At 42.7% G+C, this 27,293-nt stretch overlaps 1 protein-coding gene across 1 annotated transcript in view; it reads right to left on the reverse strand.

The window, feature by feature from the left end:
- RRAS2 (RAS related 2) overlaps positions 1–17,607 on the reverse strand; it is a 44,041-nt gene extending 26,434 nt beyond the window's left edge. Inside the window, exon 1 of the mRNA XM_032691871.1 lies at positions 17,290–17,607. Within this exon, the coding sequence (XP_032547762.1) occupies positions 17,290–17,394 (105 nt within the window). The 5' untranslated portion in view covers positions 17,395–17,607. The remainder of the gene's footprint in view (positions 1–17,289) is intronic.
- Between the last annotated feature and the right edge of the window lie 9,686 nt (positions 17,608–27,293).

Consider the following 27,293-nt stretch of genomic DNA (forward strand, 5'->3'; position numbering starts at 1 on the left):
GCAACTTCAGATTTTAAAGTCAAAAAGAGTGTCAAATGGAAATACATTTATGTTCTCAAATTTTAATAAAAATGCTTTTATCTTCAGTAGTCAGTCAACATACTTAAGCAAGCAACAATTTCCATCTAAAAAAAGCATATTTACCAGCAAAACATTTGGTTGTACTAAAACCAACCACAGTGTTGCTTCCCCTTCACCTCTGCACCTGCGGGTGTAGTACCACTCTTAGTCAGCATCACCCCAAATCACAGGGCAGGGAAACACATAGGAAACTCAGAGGGAGTTTATTTTTTGCTTTGAATTATCGTAGACACCACACGGAATAGAAAATGTTAGAGATAACTAACATTACTTAACATCTACAGCATTAACAAAGTTAATGTTAATAATGGACATGGCACTTAATAATGTTAAGACTCGACATGGCACTTAATGCCATGGTCTAGTTGACAAGGTAATCAGTCAAAGGTTGGGCTTGATGATCTCTAAGGTTTTTCCCAACCCAACCGATTTTCTGATTCCGTTAGATGAATATTTCACACGACCTTTGAGTTGGAAGACCTAAGCAGTTAGGTCTTAGTCATGGCTTTTGTACTTTCAGAGACTGTATTATCTTAATAGCAAGGATTGTTTTACCCCAGTGAGAATATAATCACTCCCAAACCATGCGCTGCTGTAACTAAAGCAAGAAAACCAAATGTATCTCTGGTGAGGGAGCATCCTCGTCCAATTAAAACCCAGAGACACGTTAGCAGACTTGTTCTCATGTCAAGACCTACTTCATACTACACGACGCCACAAACTAGTTTTATGTGCAAATACCTACTTTCACATTTCAAAAAGCCACATCTATGACGAACCACATCAAGAAACTGCAAGCAAACATTCAGCTGAGGTGCTACATAATCAGACACCACACGCAGTCAACAAGTGTTTTTACAGTATGGCCATTTATGGTAGCAGTAAAGAAAGCAAATGAAAGATTGGAGCAGTCTTATATCAAGTATCATCACTTCCCATGGTGGAGCTGATTCTAAGTAACAGATAAAAACCCATGATTTGTATTAAACACTACATCCACAGGCAATCCCTCATTGTTTAGGGAATTCACAGCTTGATCTAGAAGCATTTTCTAAAGTCACACAGACCTTAGGATCACTGGAAAGCAAGGTTTAGTATTTTATTCTCCAATGTCCTATTTAGCACTGTGTTAGAGCAGGTTCCAGAATAGTTCTCTACCCACCATTTGTGAGGGAAGTTCCTCCATGGGGAAGGAGACCTTAAATTGAGACCAAACACTTACTCTCATTCAGAAGCACAAACTGTTGAAAGTCAACAACGCCCAATTTCCTTAAAGAGCTGGATGCTCAGGCAGAACCTGAGCTCTCCACTGAAGACCTTTTCTCATGAAACAATGGGTATTGTAATTTGTTGTTTGAAGCACAAAAGCTCCATATACTAACCCAGCCACACATGCTGTGAAAGCACGGTCCTGAGACAGCCTTTCTCCACTTGTGGTTCTGTCATCTAAAGCTTGTAAATACACCTTTGCTTAAGTAACTGGCAAGTAAATTAATACAGCAAACAGGGCTTTTACAGCTAAGTGCTCTTCCTTCAGTATAGCAGCAAACTCTCTGGAAACTACTCAATGCATCTACAGAACTTGAGACCATCACAAGCATGCAGACCTCCACTGGATCTAAAAACATTCATCCTTTTTGCACTCTTCCCTTGCTCCTTACCCAACCCACATATTAAAAACCTCAGGGGGACCCTCTGCACTGCAGGTACACAAACCCTTCCAAGAATGTATCGTTACTACAGCCTTTGCTGGTATCCCAAAGCTTAGTAGACTCACCATCAACAGAAAGAGAAAACCTTCGGCTGAGGGATCTTAACTCTTTCCCATGCTTCGCTCTAGGGAAATGCCCCAGCGCAGTTAGAAGCTAGCAGAAGCACCACAGGTCTACATACAACAGATCTCAGCTCACCTCAGTTAAACAAAGTATTTTTCTCATCCTTTTGCAAAACTGTAACTTTCTGTGTTTATTTAAACACATTTAAGCTGAGTTTTCTGTCGCCACTTCTTATGAGGAGCACAGCTAACTCTTCAGAGCCACCCCTATATTCCAACAAGGACAGCTCTTTACCAAAGTTCATTTGAAGAGAATAAATTCTTCTCTCCCTCTCCTGCTACTCCTGCTCTGAATAAAACATAATCTAGTATTTTAGCAGGCTTTCGAGTTTTAAAGGAAAATAAGGAAGGCACACCACTAAAAATTTAAAGAATTTGTTTTTCTCCTACACTATACTCACGCTGACCAGTTTAGCCTCCCCTCCTCAAGATGACTAGCAGGCTTTTTGATTTTTAGCTTGTTAAAAGTGTGAACTTAAAAACTAAGGGTTCGAATTCAAATACTTCAGTTCAGTAGCAGCATACAGCCAAGATCAGCTCCGGGGGTTTCCAGCAAGGTGATTTCCCTTCTGTCCCCTGTGTGCACTCATTCTTACAAGGAATTTACATAAATTCTCAAATAAACTTGTTTTCTAAACTTGCAAGCTGCTGCCAGCCTGCACAGAGCAGCCAGATCACATGATTTTTTTACTTCATTTGCATTAGAAGATACATGCCGACTTCTCTATATATTATCCTTTTACAGACATCAGTTAAGGAGAAAAGGATCATTATCTGGAAAACAGAGGTGCACATCAGATGAATATAGGTCAGGAAAAGCACTGGTAAACATATTGTCTAAACCACATACAAAGATGATCAAAGTAAAGAAAGACAAGGACTGATGAAAAAGAACTCAATCATGCTAGTTTTATTTCTCCACTTCAGACAAGTTGGTTCCACTCCCTGTTGCTATTTCTCTCTGCTTTTATGATTACTAACTTGTAACAAATCTCTAATGAAGTAAGTTACATTCTTCAGGACAAATCCTGTGAACAGCCACAAAAGCAACTCAGTAATTTGTTCATTACTAAGATGTTTTGCCTTTAAAAACCCAGAGTTTGAATTCCACAAACAGCACAGAAAGTACTAGATTTCTATACAGGCTAGTACCAACTTACAAGGAAGATCCTTTTTGTTTATCATAACATGTCAAATTAAACTTACATGCCACAATCAGCTGCACTATGCTGCTAGTTTACAGTCTTACAACTTGACAGGTCCCATAAGACTTTCCAGGAGAGAAGTCATTACTCCTGAAATGTAACCTTGCTGCTCTTACTTGCTTTCTCGTCCCCTCCAAAGCAATCCAGCCATTCCTCCCTTCATTTCTGGAGGCCATAATCCTACAATGCAGAAGGCACAGCACCAGAAGAACTACCTCTCCCATGCAAAGAGTAAGAAGAAAAAAGGCAACCCAGGAGTTTCTATAGCATGAAATACAGCAATTATAAAATCCACAAACAAAAACATTAGAAGCAAACAAATTTCCAAGTTGTTTTCTCTCCAAGCAAGTTCACATTGACAGGAACTGAGCAGCTAACAAATAAATTACCTGACCCCAATTCAGAATACCTACAGAAGGAACTCAAACCAAACTAGACAAATTCACTGCATGCCAAGTCCTCCACTACTGTACTAACTCTGTAACTCTACTCTGATAACCTGTTACTAACAGGTTAGCAGCACTTGAAAAAGTGGCTTCACCATACATCTAGTAGGGAATACAATTTAAAACATCTTGCCCTGAAGGAAAGAACATAATCCATCACCTAAACATACTCATTTTCGTTATGAAATTAATCTACAGAGGAACATCTAAATTCAAACTGCAGTGTGCAATATTCTTCCCTGACAGGTCTGACAAGCATATGTAATAACATATCATCTCAAATAAATAGGGAACATCATTATTTGATTGATTTCTTGAGCAAAGGACTCCTGCAAATGTTCCATTTAAATCTATAAAGAGGTAGCAGTACAGCAAATGCCATCTTAAGATGTGTGAGTGGTGTGCAAAGACCTTCAATTTGTTTACTTTCAGAAGGCAGCTTTAGAATGCACAGGGTTTGATCAGAAGGGTTTTTTTGCCTTTTTTTTTTTTCTTTTTTAAAAAAACCCTACTGCTATTTCCGCTCCCATATTCTACCAAGTAGAGATCTTGCGGTTAAGGCATTCAGTGAAGAGAAAACAGAGCGTGGAATGCACAGGCAGCCAGCCTTCTGCACCAAAACCACAGGAAAGCACATTAGTTTCTCTCATTTTTATAGATTAGAAACAGGTTCTTCAACTTCATCATACTTAGAATAATGGACTATTCAGAGTTCCAGTAATCATAGGTGAAGTCTCTGGACAGGCAGTACATCAGTTTGACAAGCAGAAAACCTTCAGAATACCTTATGTTCTTGTTGGTTAACTCGTATGTAGCCAAGTGTGAACACACCTCTAACACAGGATTAGCACCACACAGCTCTGCCAGCTTTTAACATGCAGCAAAGCTGGTGTTATTTACACGGACCGGGTGGATGCTACCAATTAAAGGCAAGTAGTTTCTCTCTTAAGCTTTCTTCCAGCATTAGAAAGTATTTTAATCTAAATCATAAGTCTTCTAAGTCTCATTTCCTGGGCATGTGTTAAACTCAACCTTTCATAACGACCAAAACTCAAAACTGCTTAGAGGGACCACATGTGTTACAAACTTGCAGAACAGAATCAAGACCCAGTAAGGCACTGCTGGTTTTTTGTTTGAAGTTTTTTTGTTGCTTTTGGTTTGTTGTTTTTTTTTTAAGAAAGCAAGCAGAGTTACAGCAAAGCCCTCCTCAAATATGTTTTGGCATTGACAGCCTACATGCTTCGGGTTTAGGAAATGACCGGAAGATCCCGAAGACTCAAAAGCAAATCTGGGGATATCTTCCCATGGCTCGCTATGATAGCCCACTGCCAGGAGAGCAGGCAGCCATTCATTTGCAACAGCACACACTCAGAAACACTAGTGTGGAAGCTGACAAACAGTCAGTGTTCCAACTCAGAGATTTTTATTCAGCAATAACAGTACTACCATACACATGGGGTTTTGCTTAGGACAATCAAGTAGCATGAGCCCCTTTCCCTATATACATCATTGAGGACAGACCAGAGGCATCATAACCCATTCAAGGAAGAAGCTATAGAAAGATGATAAATACCTGGGTGAAGAGTGTTAGGCAATCACAGTAGCATCTCATAGTAACTCCTAGCACAGGGGAAAAGCTGAGATACTTTTAAATTTCTCAAGCTACTCATTTACCATGGGATTACTCATGTACAAAACAGCTACCTAGAGTACATGCACTGCAGGGAATTTTTTAAGTTTTAACATAAGCTGTTCAGCTGTTAGAAAACCCAGTCTCAATTATCTAGTCTGAAGCAAGTGGTTGCAGTTTAAATCATTCATCTTCTGAAATCACCCTGAACAAATTCTTCCAGATCACCACCTTCCCCCTCATGCAGACAGGCAGCCAGTGTCTTTTTCAGGAGATCAGCTCACGAGATGCAGGGCTTTTGTTTATTTTCTCTCAGAATATTTGTAAATTGAAGAAAGACATAGAAGACGATGGATTTTTTTTTTTTTAAGAGCTAAAATTGCACCTTGAAATTCTAAAACTCTTAAACCTTGAGCAAAATCCCCAACTCAGTTGGATTTTAAAACCTGTGGTCACAATTCCAGTAAACAGACACTCAGATCAGCACAGATCAGATTATTTTAAAATTCCGCTCTAAATGAACAATTTTATTATCAGTTTCCTTTTTTGGGAGAAGACCTTTGGTGTCTGAGTTGAAATATTCAAGTCCTCCCACAAAACAAGTCAAAGCAGCTAAGGAGGAGGGGAAGCCACTATTAAAAATGTGTGGAATGTAACCTACTTGGCAGAAGGCAGATAATATTGGGACAAGGAAGTCAACTATTTCAGATCTGAAGCTTTTTTCTCCATATAGTCCCACCAACACAGATACTGGGTAGTTTTATATTTACAAATATTAGTGAATTTTAATCAACTTTTGTAGAATACACATGACTAAAAATAGTTTAACAGACAAAAATTATTTATCAAATCCTTCAATTACCTGATACATACTATATCCATTCTAATGGGTGCAAAAACTACTAGACAACAAACGGAAAAAGTGTCTTCAGATACCTCAAAAGCTGAGCTTTCAAGTATCTTTTTTAAAATCAAAGAAGTTGAGATATATGCGTTGATATATTTGGGTGTACTGCTCCAGTAAGATAGAAACAAAGCAGGAACTGTACGAGCCAAAACAATGTCTCTAGTTAGTAGATTTAGGTCACAGATACAGGAATTCAGAAACGTTGAAAACCTGAAGCATCCTTGATAAAACTACAGCACTCAATTTAAAATGTCTCTTTGCACTAAGTAACGCTCTCAGAACAAATACCTGGGGATCAAAGAGCGGATCCACTGACAGGCAGTGACCTCACTTCCAGCCTCAGTGGTCTCAGAGATGCACAGGCACCCGTAGCAGCTGGGCCAGCCAGAAGACCACAACAGCTTGAAGACTCAGAGCTGCCCTAACATTTCCAGCTGAATCTGAAAGAAATGAAACCTCTGGCTCCATTAGTTGATCTGACACAGTCTGAACTCTGCAGGACTTCAGCTGAACACCCTCTTATCAGATAACAGGACTCACTTATCAGGATTACACACAGGAGGCATTTCGCAACTCTTCTTGCACCCCATGCAATAAGAGCAGCCACTCTTGAGTCTCAGTCTCCATCTTGAGCAGAGCTGGAAGAGGCTAACTTCCCCCCTGTTGCACAAGGCTTCACCCAGTTGTACACATATCATCTTCAGTGGTTAATCTGCTGCCTGTCCCATCCCTCCCCCACTCGCTCTGCCTGCAGAAGGGTCTCACCATAACTGCTAATGTTGGTCCACATCAGCTACAGAGGATTTTACCTGGATGTTTGTACAGCAACCTTTCTACAGCATCACCCCTGAGGCTGAAGCAATATGACAGAGCAAGTTACAAATCACACAACTGCTAGAAACAGAAGCATCTCAAATTACTTTACTGTTGAAGACCTGTTTTTATCTAATATTTAATCCTAAAATCATGCTCAAGAAGTTACATTGAGCAGCCCAATTCCCTTTTGGTAGTTTCTTGATGATTCTGGAGTGCCCCCAGTTGATTAAACCTCCCATAATCCAGGCATGGTATTGCAGCTTAAACGTTTAGTTACTGTAGCAATCAAACAAGACAAGAGCTTTAAGGTTTAGTACTTCTTCAGTTGGTAGCATCACTTGCACAACATAAAATTTTGCCCTAACTACTAGAGAAGTAACCAATTCATAAGAGCTAGAAGCACAAGCCTCCAAACCAAAGCTAAGTAGACAACAGCACTGTTGGTTGATGACAACATGCTAAAAGCCAGCATCAAAAGTAGCGAGGCAGGATATTCAAAGGGGTTGGTCCACTGGATGCCACAGGCAGAACACTTCATTTCTAGAAACAAAAAGAAATTCCACCACACACACCCCTCTTAGGCTTACAGAGACAGAAATAAGATTATCTCCACAGTTTAAAACTTTTCATTCAAATACTCGCAGATGGTAAGACAAAGATCATTGGCTTAACTTGGTTGATGTGCTAAGAAAGGTCTTGGCCTCACAGGTTTACTTTCAAACTTGAGGGTCTGGAAAATGTTTATCATGGATACAACCATCAAATAAAGTCTTCAGAATTCACTGCAACACTGAAGGAGTGCTGCTGAGCACACGAGGATATTGCCTCCATAAGACCCCAAGCAGGACCTCAAGTTGGTAATGAATTTCCAGCAGGGTGAGAACTTGCTCTATGGGGAGGGCGAAACATCAGTTAAAGGAAAGCCAAAGCATAGGAAACCAAAGTGATACAGCACCTACATGTGCATCTTGGAAATCTCACTCAGGTCACGTAGACAAAGATTCAGGTACTATTGTTTTGGGTCTGAGGGAAGGCAGGAGAATAGGATGCAAAGGCAAGGATACTATGCTTCTGGAGGACTTCAAAGACAGACTGCTAGGAAAAAAATCCCAAGCAGTAACTGAAATTGCAAAATACACTCATAATTGCATTCTTAGTAATACTGGGTCATGAAAAGCCAGAATCCATTTAAATACATCACCATTACTTTATTTGGTTTTGCTAAGGAAGGCCTCTTAGTGTGAGCTAGTAGAGGAAAACATTGTATGCTTTTTTAGCAGAGTTGGTATCACATACACAAGTATATTAGCAACTACTACTTTTTACACGTGATTATAAAACACCTTCATAAAAGGAGAGAAACACAAAAATATTATTATGAACACACAATTTAGAAACTCCCTACCTGAGGCAGCACATATTACTGTAATCCCACTTATTTTTCTTACATAGAACAAGTCTAATAACAGAATAAATTTAGCAGATCACTTTTCTACCCAAAGATGCCAGATTTTTCACACAGATTTACCAGCGGCATCCTACCATTTCATGGTCTACTTACCACAAATGAAGTAAAATATTCAGATTTGCTTGCAGGTTTATGGATTAATGTTTTTTTTAAATGAGGAATGCTGAAGATGCTCTGTAATATGAGCTGGGCATGTTAGTTTTGTCAGAAAAACTCAACACAGTAACTGCAGTGATTTTAGCAAAATGTAACTAGTGAGTCAACATATTATAATATCACTACAGGTACAGAATGCTCTGAACAGGACTGGAAAAATAATTTGCTTTTAAGTTGTGTAGAAGCTCAAGTTTACTTTCTGGCTTATAAGACTTGAGGAAAGTGACACAGTTGATAGTTATTAATGTGCGTACCTACAGTTAATCTGCTGAGAAACAATGCTTCTCATAGGGCCTCTGAATAAAGATATTTGCAGAGTACTTTCACTTACAAATGTTACACTAATTTTTTTCCTTCAACTGCAGTATTTTTATGTGTCAGGGCTAACATCTGGTTAATTATTAAGGCACGCTGGTGCTAGCAGCTAGTACTTTACGCTATCTTTAATAGTGCCCTTCTGCATACATTCCTACTGCCTCAACTCACTCCCATCTGGATTCACCAAAAACTACACTTCACTTTCTGGTCGCAGCCGAGAAGCTGGTGCAGGTCTGGTTAAACGAGCCCGACTGCCAGAAGAAGTTGTTTGCAGAGCTGCACAGTGAACCAGACAGGGTAACTGATCCCGGGTAAAAACATTCCCTGGTTATTTTTAACTCCCATCGCTTGTGGAGTTTCAGCGAACCAGAGGGAGTAAATAGCTATAGTGGCAAACTGCTGTGGCAGCACGGGGACCTTTTCAACATTTTTCCTTACTGGTAGTACTAGCTTATCAAATTAAATCTTCAATTACAACAAAGCCCTGTTTCTTCAGGTTTGCAGAGTAAAAATATTTCCCTGGCTTTGTGCCTCCCCACTGTCAGTACCTTCTAAAAAGTAAACGACCAACTTGCCCTCACTTTCAAGGCCCTTCAGTTCCTCCACCTGCACCACCACACCACTCCTACTGCTTCAGCACAGCCCTCGTGGTCACAAATGCAGCTCTCACTTGCCAATTGCAGTTCTGGGGAGTTCCACACAAGCCTATTCCAGAGGCTTCTCCTTTTCAGTCCTTTGTGGGATTTTGTGTGAGCACACTCGTACGTTACAAAAATTCACAAAATGAACTCCATCATCCAACAGGATATCCAAGTTTACGGCACTTCCCCACCTAACTAGAGAAGTGCACACAGTCCTCCCCAGCAACCCTCACCCAGTAAGGTCTGAGGCTCTGTGTATGCTTAAGGACAGCTTAAGTGCAAGTTCTCCAGCTTTTCCCATTCCAGCAGCAGATTAGAACCCCTGACCTCGCTGTAATGACAGCCCTTGCACACAATGCTTGATTAGTCGCAAGATCAACCACTTCAAACGTGAATACGTGACCTTCTTTAACTTAACCAAGAACAGCCCATGCACTGCAATCCAGCCAGACCTCTTAAAACCAACCTAATAAAAGCAAGCAATCCATAAAAAAGTAATTTCAACTTCATGGAAGTTCCACCTAGAAGCACCACTGCACATCGGGCACTTTACAGGCTGGGATGTGACCAGCTTAAAGTATATATATGGTGTGTCATTGAAGGAGAAAAAGTAAGAAAAGCAAACAGACTAGGTAAACATCCCTTGTCTGCTATCTACTTCAAGTAATTAAGTTATAAAGAGAGGAGAGAAATATTTTCTTTTGTATTACCTGTTCCCACGAGGTGCCCTACAGGCTATCCCAAACCTAAGCTGCAACCACACTTAAGCCGTGAGACAGAACATAAAAAGTAGCAATGAACAGAAGATAAAAAGATACAAGAAAAAAAAAAGTTGTTCACAGTCACAGATCATACCTTAGTAATGAAGGATACAGTTCAAGAAAAACAGAAAGGGTCTCACTCACTGCTCAGATAGAAATAATTCATCTGAGATCTAACTCTAGAAATTTGTAGTTAGCAGGCTACCATTGCTGTCCCACAGAATTTCAAAACCAAACTCCACCAACTTGATAAGGCAAGCCACTTACGGGCAAACATTGCCTAATGGCATCATTTGCAGTTAAACTTTTCAATCTAGTTCCCATTCACTCTTACTCCTTACAGTAAGAGTTTGTCTTGGATGTTCAAAGTTGCATCCAGAAATCTTTGGACATGTTATATGCAGAGCAACAAGGAAAAGTTCTAAAAAAGAATAAAAAGAGAAAAGGATCAATTATAGGTGTGATTTCAGTTTTAATGATGGTTTTTACACATTTCTTGAACTAGAACATATTCACAGTAAGTGAGGCATTTATCTGGTTGTTAGATTTTCCTTTAACAGTGCCTTATGAACATAACTGAAGACAAGAATACCAAACCCGTGGAGTTAAAGCCACCTGAACTGTCTGAACCAACAGAGAAGTTCTCTGCTCATGTCACGCCAGTCTAGACCTGAAGAGTGACTCATTTGGGAAGGTCTGCAGAAAACCCAGCTTCCTACCAGCTAGCCAGAAGACTGCTGCATTACACTTCATGAAGCTGGTACTTATCTTCGGATTTATCAAGGAGCTCAGTCACAACATTTTCAGTGCTGGGAATGCTTTCGGTAAGTGTGAACAGGTTGCACAAGGTATACAAATACGAGTCATTCGGGTCCTTCAAAACTCTCCGGAATATAAGGGCTCTACTTATGAGAGCCACCCTCTACCACCACTACTGAACACTGGAATTCAGAGCTCCAGCCAAAACCAGAAGCAGGAGCCTCTCCCTCTAGTACGGGAAAGAGGAACAGGGCTACAGGCCAGCGGCTGCCTATTCATCCCTCAGAGTGCAAAGGGCATGCCGGCCAGTAATCTGGGAAGCTGTGCCAGTACTCCTTGTGCAAGTGGCAGTAGAAGACAACCTGATAACCAAAAGGTACGTCAATATTTACTTGCTATATAAGCAACCGCTGCCAGGAGCGAACACACAGAAAGGTGCTTTCTGACTGCGATGCGCGTTAGGTTATCCCAAAGGAATTTCAACTTTGGGAAAGAACTGTAAATTGCTCAAAACCAGAATGAGGAGTATCTCAAAACTGCCACACTGCTACAAATTTATGCCAGCTTTTGAACCCAGATCAGTTCTACCCAGTATGTGCCTTAGTACATGGCAGCCCTGTTGGGTAGCTTAGGATATATTATTATGCCACTGCTGGCTATACTGGAACACTCACAGGTAACTTAAGGTTTCCTTCCTGCCTGCAAGGCAAGTCTGAAGTCATCTACCACATTCCCAGGCTGTAGATCTACAACTCATCGGAGCGAGTCCAACCTTTTACTTGGTAGCAGTGTTCCAGGAAGCAAGAAGCCGAGCGGTTCAAGTTTCACAAGAAGGGCAACAAGCAGCCCTTATTATTCCAGGTGACTGCATCACAAGTGCTTTGTTTTGATTAGGATTTTTATTTCCCACCTTTAACCCCAACAGATGTCAACAATCAGTTGCTCGCTCTCCTGGACTATATTTTGTCACCTTGAGTTACACTGCACTACTTAGTAAGAAGGCCCCACGCTTTATCACAATGTAAGCATACCAGTCCCAGCACAGCCCTGCGTGAATCTGCAGCCTGGAATTCGTGGCATCTGATTCCTTTGATTTCCTTACGTGCTTACTCGAAGAGCGTTTTTTGGGCGGTCAGCGAGGGTTAGTCAGAACACCCAGAAACTCTGGAGGGATTTGCACATCCCGAGTCCAGCACACGGAAGTGGCACACTAAGACATCAGGGTCTGTCAAACATCCAGCACGCTGGCTCCAGCACCAGCTGCATGTTCAGTTGTTGCTTTTCAATCTACTTTACTACTCTATTTTAGAGCTTGAAATTCATATTTAGAGCATAAAATTCAGAACAAGTTATTTTGTTGCCCAACAGCTATTTCAGAGATAAAAGACCCTTTGAGATAACCCACCTTTAGTTTTATTTCTAGCTAAGGAGAACTAACAGTCTTATGAAAGTAGAAGCTTGGAAAAGTAAAGGAAAAAGAGGGAAAAAAGCCTGAACAACTGCTTGCCATCCATCTGCAAGTCATACGCTTGCTTTCAGACAAGTGTCTGATATTAACATTCAGGAGTCAAAAATCTACATCCAACTCATTTTACTCACTAGTTAGTGGAACAGTAAGCTCAGCTCCAATCAGAGCTTGTTACCAACAGTTTAAGAGCAGTAGGAAAAATACTTTCTTTTACAAATTTGGCAGTAAGATTTGAGCTTGTAAATACAGCATGAAATCAGTAAACAAACAAAAAAACCCCAAACACTGAACCTCTACATGGGTTTTGTATCACATTAACTGTTTTAGCAATTTCAAACATGTTCATGCATTACCACAGGTAAAATCAGGCTGACTGACAAACTAAGCTGAACTCAGTCACACTTAATTATATCCAGTCAATACCATCTCAAGGATCTAGGGACATTTATTAACTAATACATTCATGTGGGTCACTAGAATCTGCTCAGTGTGCAAAACCATACACGTCATTGTCACAAAACTAAAGCTATACTTTTATGAAGAGGAAAAAAAACGTAGGACAAATAATTTTATCAATTCTGATCAGAAACATCCACTATTTTGCAGAGCAGATTTGAAAGAATAAAACATTGGAGACTTTCTTGCTGTATACTGCTAAAACTAGCTATACATTGTTCAGATTTGGAAAAAAAAAAAAAAGCATGAAGTAAATGGCAACTGCAGGATAAAAAAAAATTCAGAGGGTGATTAGGTAGTTGCTAGGCTGTATTCCCTTTGAGCAAGGAAACCTGAATATTACAAAGGGCTGAGTTACAGGGGAATGTGGGGTATTTTGTGACAGACCTCTGCATGACAGCTGGAGAAAAGCTATTGTGGCAACAGCTGTGTGCTCTGCACAGCTCATACTCCCAAATACCTCAGCCTGCTAAGAGGCCAGTTAACTGGCTGCAATGCATTTTAAAAGTTTTCTGCCTCTTGGGATGTGAGCATGATGGATTATTTGTGTATGTTTTCAATAAGAGAAGGAATGCTTGGTTCTACCACTTGTAGTTTTACAAAATGCTGTGGTGAATGCTGAGCTATCATTCACTGCTGCTTTCCTAGAGTTTATGGCTTCGACATCCCATCAACTCTCCTCCCCAATTAAAACATCTTCACTTCCTGTCTTAACAGTGCACAGACTCAACAGCAGTAAGTTCATCTATCATATCCTGATTTAAAGGAAATGATCTGATATTTCCAGGATGAAATCCTGGCCCACCAACAGCAATATCGAGCTGTGTTTATCTCCCTAGAGGAAGAATTTTGAGGAACACACTATAGTCATCTAACCACCGAAAGCTTTGATCTGCTAATTTGTACTCTAAAGTTCCTCCAAATTGCTAGATGAACATCTGAGAAGTGAACCCAGGCCCACAAGCAGCTGTACACAAGTGACCAGTTACACCTCGTGCACCGCTCCTCCTGCACTACTAATTAGCACAGTGAGGCTGGACCCAGTAAGTGAAAGAGCTTTCATTGTATGAGATGGGTTTGCTCACTCAGCCTCCTTATAAAAACGTTGTTGTTTCAGCTCAGACTGAGCACAACAATCATGGGGAACTGATACTCTCACACAGGAGCGCTTCACATGCTGTGAAGCTACCATAACCTCAGCCATTACTACTCCTGTAGCAATGAATGCTCTCTGCTTCCCCAACCAACACCTAAACAAGGCAGGAAAGGATGAGCTGTGCAGGATCCCAGAAAGCTGGCAAAAGAAAGCAGATTCATTAGCTCTTCTTACATCCTACATTCCTCATGTTTTCATTTGTTTTATCTGAAATCAAGGAAGACTTTTCCCATTTTCAAATATGAATCCCTTGTTGTCTTTCAAAGATACAACGTAAATCACAGCACATGCTTCCCCATGATATCCTGTCACCACAATAGTCTTATTTACCAGAAAATAATCAGTAGTACTGAAGTAAAAGCAAGAACAACTGTGCTTGAGTACTGATTTACTGAAAATTAAATAAAGAATTATAGGAGAGCAAAGTCAAGCGTAGAAATATTTGCAACTATCAGTAAGGAGAAAACACTTTCCTTTTTAAGCTTCAAAACTGAGTTGCTGACAGCCATATTTTAAACACAAGGAATAAAAAAGCAAAAGAGAATTTAAATCTTTCACTGACATCACGATCTGTCATGTGGCAAGAGCTAGTACTGATCCATGTTTTAGTGAAGGCCACACTACACGTTTGTCACTTAATCCTAAGAAATTCCAAAAATGAAGCACGTGACTTGCTCGTAATCAATTTTAAAACAACTTGGAGCAGTTTCTGTGCAGCCTTAAAAGACAAACAATGTATCTGGCAATACACTTCCCATACAGAAACTACCTAAGTGCTTGCACAGGCTTTGCACACACTTGATAACATCACAGCTTTAAGAGCTCAGGAAGACACTGAGGGATATAAATAATACAGCAAGCCTCATCTCTCATTGTCCGTAACCACATGGCAAGTGTGGAAACAACACAAAACTCTTCTCTGAGGTACCCGAGGTACTGTTCAGGAGGTACTGCTCAGCTATTTCTCTTTGGGTCTGGTATTTTCTAAGGTTGAATTTTCTGCTAAACTTCACTTTGCGGTGGCAAGATTTTATCTCAAGATAAAGCTGCGGAGAGGGCAGGAGATGACGATGAATTAATGCAAACTGACAATAAGTTGTTTTGAAATCTCAGCCTCAACGTGTCAGCTTAACACTGCAGTGCTGTTCCCTCAACACTATTTCAAAATGAACTATTTCTTTTCCTGCTGTTATTTGAAGAGATACTTATACGTGACAAAGCAGACACAGGTTCCTCTTTTGCATATACTTGCTGGAAGACAAGTGTCAGTCACAGCACTTGACCCAAAACTTTTATTTACATTTTATATAAGCTCAAACTTTTAGTTTAAAGAATTAATTTCTACCAGTGCTCAATTATTGAAGCTATTCAGTACCCAGTAGAACCTTACTGCTCTTAATATAAATGGATATGCCCAGGCACCAAGTGTGAAGTTCACTTTTTTTTTTCTCCTTCTGTCTTTAATAGAAATTACAGCATTTTTGTTGTGAAGTTAAAGTTATCCAAAAGCCTTTCATGCTGCCAAGGAATCCAGAAATCCATTCAGCAACATTTCCTGAGACAGCAGCATCTCAGAACTGAAGCCACATCCAGCTGCACACATTACTGTTACAGCCAGCTTAGATGTTCACAGCAAGATACAGGCAACACCAGCTAAAGCAGCAGGATCATGTTTGAGAGAACGGCACCCTAAACCAGGTTCAGACAACCACGGTACTTAATTATCTCCATACGCAAGCAATGAGGAATTCAATCCACACACTGAGAGGACTGCAGTTATTCCAGCCTCGTCACCTTCAAACAGACCAACAACTCAGTATTCTACCAGTATCTGACCAGCCATCTACGCATCTGAGAAAAGACACTGTACAACACATTTCAATCTCAAATACACCATTCAAACGAACTTCCAAAGAGCTAATTCTCCCAAAGTGTATGTTCTGATCCTGGATTTTATAAACATTCAGTTATCCAGTACTTACCCAAAATTTCAAAGCGCTGTTTCTTGTGTAGTTAGTTAGTCTATTCTGCAGAGCTGAAATTCTAATCAGAGTACTACAACTAACGAACACATGGACATATGTGTTAGTGACAAAAATCTGAAATAAAGAAACAGTCTATTTGCTATCGGATCACCTGTTTTAACAAAATATTAGCTGAGAACACCATTGCCCCAAGCATTAAAAGACAACTTTGCCCTGCTGTCAAGCAGCCTATCTTAGGGGTTGGTAGAGCAGTATGGCCTCTCCTTAGTGGAATAAAAGAAAACAAACAAAAAGCCATGCTCTCCAGATTCGCTGATCTGCCGTCAGCTACACCAACAAGCAGAACGCAAGTGGTTGTCTCCTCCTCCCACCATAAACAGGCAGAGGTAGAAACGCGAAGCAACAGGGCAGAGGATGAAAATAAATAAAGGGGCTACAGCTGAATTAGTGGTGAAACAGTAAAAAGGGCTCTTCCTCGTGAGACTGAGACGCACGCTTTGCAGCACCTATTCTGTCATGTTTTTTTACTGAAAGCGAATAAAAGAAAAAGTTCAATTGTCTAGAAGTTGAAGGATCAACAGCAGCTCAGAGAGGCGGTGGAGGGTGGCTGCTCGCAGCTAGCACAGCGTGCCCATTGCAAACCCTCCTCCTCTCTCGCGGGGAGCCGCAGGAGCTTCCGGGCCCCTCGCCGGGCCGGCACAAGATGCTCAGCCCGGGGCAGCTATTTCGGAGCCGGACGCCGAGTGTCACCGCTCCCCGGCCGCGGCCGCCGACCGCGCCTGCCGCTTCCCGGGCGGAGCGCGGGGCCAGACCCCGCCCGCGACACCGGAGCCGCCGGTCCCAGCGCCGCGGCGGCCCCGGCGCTCAGCGCGCCCGGCCCGGCGAACCCCACCCCGGCGGCGGCGCCCGGCGGGCCGGGGGCGGCGTCCGCCCCTTCCCGCCCTCCAGAACCTTCCCGGGGGCTCGCACCACCCCGGCCCCCGCCGCCGCCCCGGGCCCCTCAAGGTCACGCCGCCGCCGCCTCCCCACCCCTGGCTTCCCGCTGCCCCGCCGGCAGCATCCCGCGGCGCCGCCGGGAGCTGCCGCCCCGCCGCGCCGGCTCCAGCCCCGGCTCCAGCCCCGGCCCCCCCGCGCTGCGCGCCGGGCAGCGCCCAGGCCCCGCCGGGCGGAGCGGTTTCCCCCCCGGCGCCGCGGCCCCTCACCTGGATGAACTGGATGGTGAGCGCCGACTTGCCCACGCCGCCGCCGCCCACCACCACCAGCCGGTACTTCTCCTGCCCCGGGCCGTCCCTGCAGCCCGCGGCCATGGGGGAGCCGAGCGCAGCCGATCGCGGCAGCGCCGCCGCCGCCGCGGGGTCCGGCGCCTGCCTCTCTCCCCGCCGCTCTCCTTCTCCTCCTCCTCGGGCTGAGCAGCCGCAGGCTCCGCCGTCCCGAGCAGCGGCAGCAGCAGAGGAGCAGCGGCCGCCCCGCCGAGCGGAGCAGCGGCAGCGCCGAGCGGAGCAGAGCGCACAGCACCGCCCGCCCCCGCAGCCACGGCGCCGCGCCACTAATGGCCGCCGGGGGCGGGGCCCGCCTCATCGCCATGCTAATGAGGGCCGGGGTATGCATGAGGGGGCGGGGACAGCCCGGCGCCGCCGTGCGAACGGCCGGGGGGCCGGGCTCATCGCCATGCTAATGAGCTCGTGCATATGCATGAGGGGGGCCGGCCCCGCCTCTGCGTTGGCACCGCGCGGGATGTGCCGGCCCCGGGTGTCGCCCCTGCCCCGCTCTCCCGCCCCCAGGCACGGTAATTAGCGGTGTCCTCCTGGGCTTTGCTGGGGCGCCCGTCTGAGTGCCTCATCAACATTAATGAGCCACTCTGGGCACCCACGGGGTGGGGAGGGAGGTCTCAGTGACCCTGCGTGCAGATGCCGAGCCAAGGCACAGGGGGGTTTAAAGCCAAAGCGTCGCTAATGTCGCTTCCCACCCAGAGGGAAAAAAATCATAGAGACTATAATCCTTCACCACTCTTCATCAGGTTTTCTTGTGGCCATGCGCACATGAATGGGTTTCCCACTCATTTAGGCCATTCAGATAAAGGTCACCCTCTCCTCCAAGTGTCACCCACCACGGGGTGTCACAGCCCCATATTCATCCCTTTTAGTACCCGGTCAGAGCACTCTGTTTGCAGTGTGTGATAAATTCACCCTGGTCCTTTGCATCTCCACCACCTCGGCTGGGGGCACGCTACTGCTTCCAGTGGTAACCTGCCTCTTGGAGTAATAACTTACTGCCCAGTGTGTTTCTGGACATCCAAAACACTAGGCAGATGGCCATACTACAAAGAAGCAGAACTTTTACTGTTAGACCTACTTTGAGGTAATTCCTCCTTCCCTTCCTCTCCCCTTTTCGTAAAGGTATATCACAATGAAATCGTGCATACATAGTTTTACATACTTGTATACACACACGTACATCCTTTTGCCAACAAAGAAGACAGATAGCTGTTATCATGTTCCCAAATGGCATAACCACACCAACAACTTCTTAAGGCAGACACGCTCCTCCTACCTAGAAAAAAAAAAAAAAAAAAGACCAAAACAGAAGTAGTGGCCATGCATGAAATCTTTGCTGAAGGGACTTGCCCTGTACAACACTGGAGCTGTGTGGGGAGGGCAGGACAGCAACTCAGGCAACCTCCTGCTTATTCACCCAGAAAACGCAGACTTTCTGCATTTGATACACATTTTGGCTCATCATGGAGGGGAGGGTCTCACAGGCAGGATCCTCCTTCCCACCACAGACCCAGTTGGAGAGCACTGACTGCTTGGCACAGTGACTAACAGAGATCCACAGAGAAGTAACAGGTTGTGGAGCTAATTAAGAACTAGCATCATACCATATATACACATGGGGGCAAGTCAGTGATGCTTAATTCCACCATTTCCCAATTTGTCATGCTGATCTTTGCAATGCTTTCACCAGATTTCTCAGCTTAAAACCCAAAAGCTTTAAATGCAAGAACAACATAAGGAATAACATCCTTCAGCACCCATTCTGTCTCACTGGAGGGGAAGACTGCTAAACGCATAGGAAACCAATTGATACTTTGTGAGTTAATAGTGTAATTGTATGAGAAGGAGACTCTTTGTCCCTGGGATTCACAACAGTATTTTGGAAGAGGAATGCCAGCACTCAGTCTCCACTGGCTTTGTATTCTCCTGTAGTGATAAGCTGTTTTTTCACATCCGTTTCCTTATTGCCCTGGCTGATCAGAAATAAGGAACAACTCACACAGGAGAGAACACATAGCCTAATATTTTCCAATTCGGAAAAAAAGATAAGTGAGAGGGAGATAAAACAGAGGTCTGTAAATTCCTAAGCAGCACGGGGAAGTTGAACAGAGAAAGTCTCAAAATAGAAGAACTCAGGGACACCCAGTGATACTATGAAGAAATGAGTTTAAACAAACAAACAAAAAAGATACTGTTTTCCACAGACACAACCAATGGAACTGTGGAAGTCGCTGCCACAAGGGGCTTCGGAAAACGAAACTGCATCTGAGTAACAAAAGGTTAGACAAAGTCACAGAGCATAAAACAGCCACTAAGCACAGCGATCAGGGACGCAGTTTTGACTCGGGAAGTTTCTAAAGCACGGGCAGCCCGAAGGCAGGTTGGCTAAATAAACGAGTTTCTTCCCACGTGTCCTGATTCTGATGTTCTCTCACCTACAAATCAATTACTGGTCGCTGTCAAGATCAGGGACTAGTGTGAGTATTAAGCCAACAAGATCAGTCCCGTAATTCTTCATCATGTTCTCTAGTTTAAGAAAAATGAAAAGTACAGACTATGATGAAGTGAAGCTGCTGCTAGTTTATCAAGTATTGGGTGTTTTTTTAATAAAAATACAGCTACAATCTCATTTTTGGCTATTAGTACAGTAACCAGTAAACTCCAGTGCCAGGAATGGCAGTGACATGAAAAGCAGACTTTAAGTGAATTTTAAGAACACTGATCTCTATGCAACCTATTGGAAAAGGATATCTGATTTCTTGGTTTAAAGTTACATAGAAAACCAAACATTCTTATTTTCCCTTATTTAGTTTTTTTAGGTTTCAGTTTCATTATACATCATTTTAAATAACTATTCTCACTGATGTAGCTACCCAATCTTGTGAATTTTGCAAGAAAATCTTGTTCTTTAAACAACACTGACAGATATATCAAAGGATTAAAACAATTAACACAATCATCCATTATGTTCAAAAGATTCTATTAAAAAAATATTAGTGTTATTTCCTTGCATTTGTAAATTTTTAAGTCGAGTTTCGTAAGCAGAGTGGCAAAGCACAAGGCAGTGATCACAGAAAAAACAGATGGATGGCAATTAATGAGCAGCGGTGTTTTTTGTAGTTTTATAAGTACACCCAAAGATCCCAATAAGAATTTTTTTCTCTTTGTTGTATAAACACAGGCAGAGGGAGAAAGTCTCAAGTATAAAGATATGATGGTCTAAAACCTTGCGTGTTCAAACATCTCTGCATAACAGTAATTTTACACATGGAAATGGTTGGCTTGTACTCCCTGTGCTGTCAATGGACAGAAGCTGGGCCCTGCAGAGGAGGGTACCAGGGCAGCCAGAGCAGATCCAGCCCTGGAAGTGACAGTCTTTACTCCCTGCATCCTGAACCCTGGCAGAGAGTCAGCATCTTGTCTTCCCTCCCTTGCTACGAGCCCTGGTTTCAGGAGACAAGGATTATTCATGTAAATAAAGACATGGAGATGAGGATACTACACCTTCCAGGATTCCTTTCAAGATCAGCTAACCTGGGAAAGACTGAGTGGTGAGGTACTTCACCTTGCAGATAAAGACAAGAAACTTATGACTGATAGGAGGCCACAGAGGAAGATGTTTCAAAAGGGGGGTTGTACGGTCCATGCAGGCAGGAAAATAATTTTTGCAGCACCAGTTTTCATATCCCTACAGAGGTAGAAAATGCAGGGTTTCATAACAGAGAGGAAAAACTTGAAATACCAAGACGTGAGATGATGAAGCCATAACCAAAGTTTTGATGAAGCAGCTGGGAAAGAAAACAGAGCTTTTAAAACCGTTACATAGAAAGAAGCTGCGTCATTTCAGGTCTAGCCTGAATATGCATATTTAAAAAGAGACAAAATCAAGAATGACATCCAGATGGCAAGCTTAAAAGAAAGAGCACCATAGTGCTTTATATAATGACAGGGGGAAAAAAAGACTTCAGGAAGTGCTTGGGGGAAAGATCCAGAACTTTATTTTACATTGGCAGCCTGGCAAAGATGTGGGTTTGGAAGGTTAGAAGACGTGTATGCAGTAAGTGACATATTGAAAGCTAAAAAGCGCTCTGTGAGAACATAAAAGCTTAATTAAAAGAAAACTTGTTCACAGGCTTATCACAGAAAAAAAGTTACAAAAATCTTCAGGACATGAGTCAGCGTGGTACATAACTTCAACCCTGAGTTATTCCACTAATTTAGGATTATATGTGTACCTATCATTGGCACTTGTTTATTGACCTTGTTCAAACAGGCCTTAAACATCACCCCTCCTACCTACCAAGTGGAGAGTGTCACCTAAAGGAGATCCACGTGCTGCAATTCCCACCAAGAACTCCGCTGCTGACCACAAGAATATGCAAGGAAAGTGGCTTTCTCAAAGCCATAAGACAAGAAGCCTAGGAGAAAAGTTATAAACAATTTGGTTTTCCTTGGAATAGGAATGTAAGACCTAATTCAGAAGAAAACAGGCAATAATTTTTCCTGTCTGTTAAAAAAATCTGAACTACTTGATGAGCAATGAGCACCCAGAAACTAGGAGAAAAGCTGTTTCTCCTCAGACACACTTATTAGTTTCTATCTGAGTAAAAAGCAAAACTATTTTCAGCCAAGTAGCTACAGCTTTTTATAAATCTTCATCTATTTTTGCATCTACCTATTCCAGTGAAGTAGTCTGTAGTAAACACTTCAAAATATGTCATTTTCTCTGAGGTTTGAAACTGATCTACAAAGGAAAAGTACTGATTATTTTTTTTAGCTGTAATTTGTAAGATGGGCTTGTCAGGTTTTTTTTAATTATTGTGATTACTTTAGCAATTCAGATGTGTTTATACCTGGTAATAATTACAGAACAATAAAATCCCTAGAGAAAAGAGTAAAATAAACTGTGTAGGAATAGGATTTTTAGACAAGATTGTTTAAGTTTGTGATGTTATATACTTTCCCTAACATTTACATAATTACACTGAGCAATTAACATATGGGCCAATTTAAGGGGGGTTTTTTAGAGAATGCACCAGCATCACTTCTTTAGTGAGCAGCTCAGGTTTTGCACACCCAGGCATTCAGGCTGTTCTTTACCAAAACAAGCAATCCTGTCTTGATTGATTTGATATATATGATCTCATGTCATGTTATGCGTTTATCTATTTTTACATATGTATTTATTTATCTGTCTATTTATTTCCTTATATTGCTAGGATAAAAAAGAGGCAAGAAAGAAACCCAAACTAGTACCTTCTAGACCTTTCCCATAGACATTAAAAACATGAAATCAAGCCCAAAAGAAGACTTTTCCATGAATCACCTCTAAATTATTACTTGAAAGGAGGCTCTTGCTCTGTTGGAGACTGTACCTTTCCTAGTCTCTTCCAAGATGAAGTCAGTGACTAGGGGTATAAACACTGGCCATGATGCACCACAGAAGCAAGCTCAGGGTAGATGGCATTCCATCCAGGGCAGAGTGGCCACATCCATGTTGCACCAGGGAGTGCAGTGCCTTCAATCCCTCACACTGCAAACCTCTTTACATGTTGTGTGGTCACCACTGACTCATCTTCCTCACAGTATGGGACCACACAGGAGCATTCCCCAGAGCCTGGTGAGCTCCACACGTGCCCTCGGTCGCTGTTTGTGCTCCTTGCAGAGAGCTGCCCAAGACCACCATAGGGGTCTCCATAGCATCTTCTGAGAGCTACCTCTGGGCCAGAGGGATAGGGCAAGGCCAGACCTGTCTGGCTAGGGATCCCCCAACATCCCAGGGGAGGTTGTACTATGGTGCCTGTGCCTTGATGGATAACTGCATCCACCATTTCCCAATGCAAGGGCAGGTCGAGCGCTGTCTCTCAGGAGCAGGCAGCTGCCACGTGGCACCACAGCATGCCCCCAATGAGAGTGCAGAGCCCTGCAGCTCCTGACTCGCTGCAGTGAACCCGTGGGTGGCAAGTTCAGAGTTGAGTGCTGAGGTAACACCTGCAGCTCTCTGTCCCTGTGCTCATCTCGGTGTGCATCCCCAAAAGGCAGCATGTGCCACCTGCCTGAAGGCAGTTTGGGGTATTTGTGACCTGCCAGGTTCACACTCAGACCCCAGAGAGCTGCCCCTCTCTTCTGTCGCACTGCAGGAGGGCCCCCTCCAGCCTGATGATGCTCAGCAGCCAAGTTTGCTGCACCCCACAATGTGGGGGGCTTCAGAGGGGAATGAACCGGCCGTGCTGTGAAAGGCAATCCCACAAACCACAGCTGGATTTCCTTGGCCAGAAAATGAACTACTTTAACCAATGCATACAACCACTCCATGTACCACAGCACGACTGGAGCCTCTGCCCCCACAAGACTCAGAAACTGGGTTTTTTTTTCCTTCACTGCCAAAAGGTTAAACACTGCTTGTTTCCATTCCCCTCATACAGGATGTAGGAAACTTCTTATTACCCCCTAACACTCATGAGCCTGTTTGCTTTCTTACATTTATGATGTTTCCTCAGCTACAAGTGACAGCATAATAAAAAAGTGGTTCTTGTGTAGGAAACACCTGGACATCCAAACCAGCCTCTGAATCTCAGCCTTGGGAACAGCCAGATTTTCACACAGCTTTCTGTCATTCATGATCCTGCTACCCCAAAATGAAGAGGGGCAGTTAGCTTTTATCACCTGTCCCAAGAAACCTCTGCTACTCGCCTCATAAAAACCTGAGGGTTTGTTGGAACATCTTAGTAGGCTTCTGCCAAGAGACCACATTTCCACTTCTCACTAAAGCCCCCATACCAGTACTGTTCTAGATGCTCTTAAGTGATAGTTAAGCTTGATTAGAGAACGAAAGAGTGAGAAATTACTTAGGTAGGTTGTACTAAATCATCTGAACCTGACAACATTTGCTGTAAAGTACATTGTTAGCAGTCTCAGAGGCATTGGTGGTTACCTTCAGCACTTTATAGAAAACAGGTGAGAAGTCCAGGAGTCTGAACAGGATAAATATGTTAAAAAGGGAGACAAGGAAGAGTAGAAAATTATGTATCAGTCATTCTAATCTCATTTTCTGGGGAAAAAAACCTATTTAAACAAATAATTAAACTTTTTATAAATGCCTGGAAGAAAACAAGGAGGCAACTGACAACCAATATGTTCTTCTCCAAGAACAAATTGTGTAAAATCAAAATATTTTTCTTCTATGATCCATTAACAGGCACTTGAGTGGGAGGAAGCAGTGTGCATCCTATATCTTGATTTTAGTAAAGCTTCTGATGCTGTCTTTCATGATTGTGTTTGTTCAGCCTGGAAAAGAGAAGGATTTGGAGTGACCTAATTGCAGCCTTCCAGTACCTGAAGGGAGCCTACAAGAAAGCTGGAGCAGGACTTTTTACAAGCACATGTAGTAACAGGACAAGGGGCGATGGCTTCAAACTGAAAGAGAGTAGGTTTAGATTGGATATTTGGAAAAAATTCTTTACTCACCACTGAGAGTGGTGAGGCACTGAAAGAGGTGAAGCTGTGGATGCCCCCATACCTGGCCGTGTTTTAAGGCTGGGTTGGCTGGAGTTCTGAACAACCTGATATTAGTGGAAGGTACACCTGCCCATGACAGGGGGTTGGAACTAGATGATCCTTAAGATCCCTTCCAACCCTGGCTATTCTATGATTCCATGGTTCTCTGTGTTTACAATTAGTCTGGTCCCCTGTGTTATGTTAGATGCTCCAAAGCTGGAGCAGGGCAGTGGCATAACTGGGCTTGGTGATTTTCAGTGGTTCATTGACAAAACTGAGGATAGCATCACACAGCTATCCAGAAGATCTGACACGATCTAGTATTATTAAATATTTAGTAATAACCTAGATTATGAAACAAGAAAGCACATGTCCTACATTTTCAGGAGCTGCTTGCTAGGGGAGAAAGCAAGACTTGTAAATAACCACAAGAATTAAAGAAAAGTTCTAAAAAGAGAGAATGCAATTCAGAAACAATACAAATATTGTTCTGTGTGTAGACAAGAACTTGTTAGTTATTTGACTGCAGTTAATAGAAAAGAAATGGAAAAAAATTACTTTCCCCTTCCCTGGTGCTTTCCCTTGCTTCTTGGAATTTTACAACACCTGAGCTTGAACTCCCTCCTTTTACTTATATACTTCAGAAATATCCTTACTTGCATTTTATTCCTCTTGCTAACTTACAGTGTAATTTCCACGATAAAGGCTCGTATTACCATTTTAGTACGACTCTTCAAAATGATGACCTACATTTCCTTTTCTGCATATTTCCTTCTTATGCTGAGATCAAAGGAGAGCTAATGATTGAGGCACGCTGGTCTTGCTGAAATTCCTGCCCTCCTTTCGCACTGAGGTGGTGTGAGCTTGTGCTTCATAGCATTTATTTAGCAAAATGCCTACTCTGCTGTTTCCTATAAACTCATTTTTTGTAAGACCACTCACTTCCAGCCTCCTTTCTACTTCTCTTTACCCTTCATGACCCAGTCCCACGGATTAGTGTTCTGATGCGATTTTTCTAGAATTCATTGTCCCAGTATTTCTGTACCTCAGCTGGATGCAGAGAGCTGTCTGGTTAATTCTGAGAACTCTAAATCCACACAGGAGCAAAATGCAGTAGGAATCATTTACTGAAATGCATGACCTTGAAATAGCATAGTTCCATAGCACAGATGGAGTTGACCAGATGTCTGAGACTATGAAATGATGAGATTTAAAAGAGTCAGTATCTAGGAATTGTTTTAAAAAACTGAGATTACTGCAAAGGACAGAGATACTGGAAGTATATTTAAACAAGCACATTTATACGTGGATCCATTACTTTGGTTCCCAGACTAGTTTGCCCACCCTGCCTCTACAGTGTGTGCTTACCTGTCCAATGCAGGTACATTCTGAGGACACTGAAAGGTTTTCTCTTCATTGATATGACATGTGGGGCTCTTCCTTGAGCCATCAGAATTGGTCTGGTGGTGATAAACCCTCTGCTGCTGGTTGTCCAATGTTTGGCTCTTCAAGATGTCATGTTCTGATCTCCTGGTGGTGACTGAAATGACTGAAAATCCACAAAATGTGAAATCACCATTTGGACAGAAGAGCTGTTCTTCAAAACAGTTGCATCATTTTTTAAATTTCTGGTGCTAAAAATAGGGCAGTAAGGATTCTTCACTTAGTAATATCTTAAAAGAGTACTGTTGTTAGCAATGGGTTTTGTCCTGTCTGTAGAGTTTCACGGATACATAAACATTATTCTTTCTCAGTCTAAAAGCTGCCTGGGGACATGAATTTCTTTTAAGGAGACACTTTTCCCATCCCCATTCTCTTTTCCATGCATTCTATCACCAAAGTGCCACATTTCTTTGTACCTTCAAGATGCCCCAACAGTTGAAGCTTCCCTTACCATTTGGGTCAGCTCAGATACTGACCATAGTTGACTATGGAACATAACAGGGTATCTCCACTGCTAGGGAATAAAGGACAGGTTAGTCTGTCTGTGTTTTCAAATGTCACAGTTTGCTGAAATCACTGCTATTGCTTAGGGAAACTGTTTTCTCAGCTTACAACTGTCATTTCATCACATAAAGGTTAGTTGTGGGTGAACGGTAGAAGGTTCAGCAGTTTATTTTCTTTGGATATGAGAATTGACATACTGATGTAAAAAACCTGTAAAATGTATCTTTTTTTTCTTCTGTCTACCATTTCTGCCATTTTTTCTTCCCATTCCTTGTTGGCAAACTCTCTGTCTACTGATATCATCTGACGGTGTTTTTCTAGGATTCCTCCACCAAGTCCTGCAATGTAGTGGTCTCATCACGCCCCCTGTACATCTCAACATATGATGAACAACGAAATCAATCCCCTTTCCGTGCTCTTCCCACCATCAACAGGCCAAGGAGCCCCTTCTCAGGATAGGAGGCATTGTGAGGTACTGTTGAATGCCA

The sequence above is a fragment of the Chiroxiphia lanceolata genome, chromosome 6 (genome assembly GCF_009829145.1).
Source record: "Chiroxiphia lanceolata isolate bChiLan1 chromosome 6, bChiLan1.pri, whole genome shotgun sequence".
NCBI lineage: Eukaryota > Metazoa > Chordata > Aves > Passeriformes > Pipridae > Chiroxiphia > Chiroxiphia lanceolata.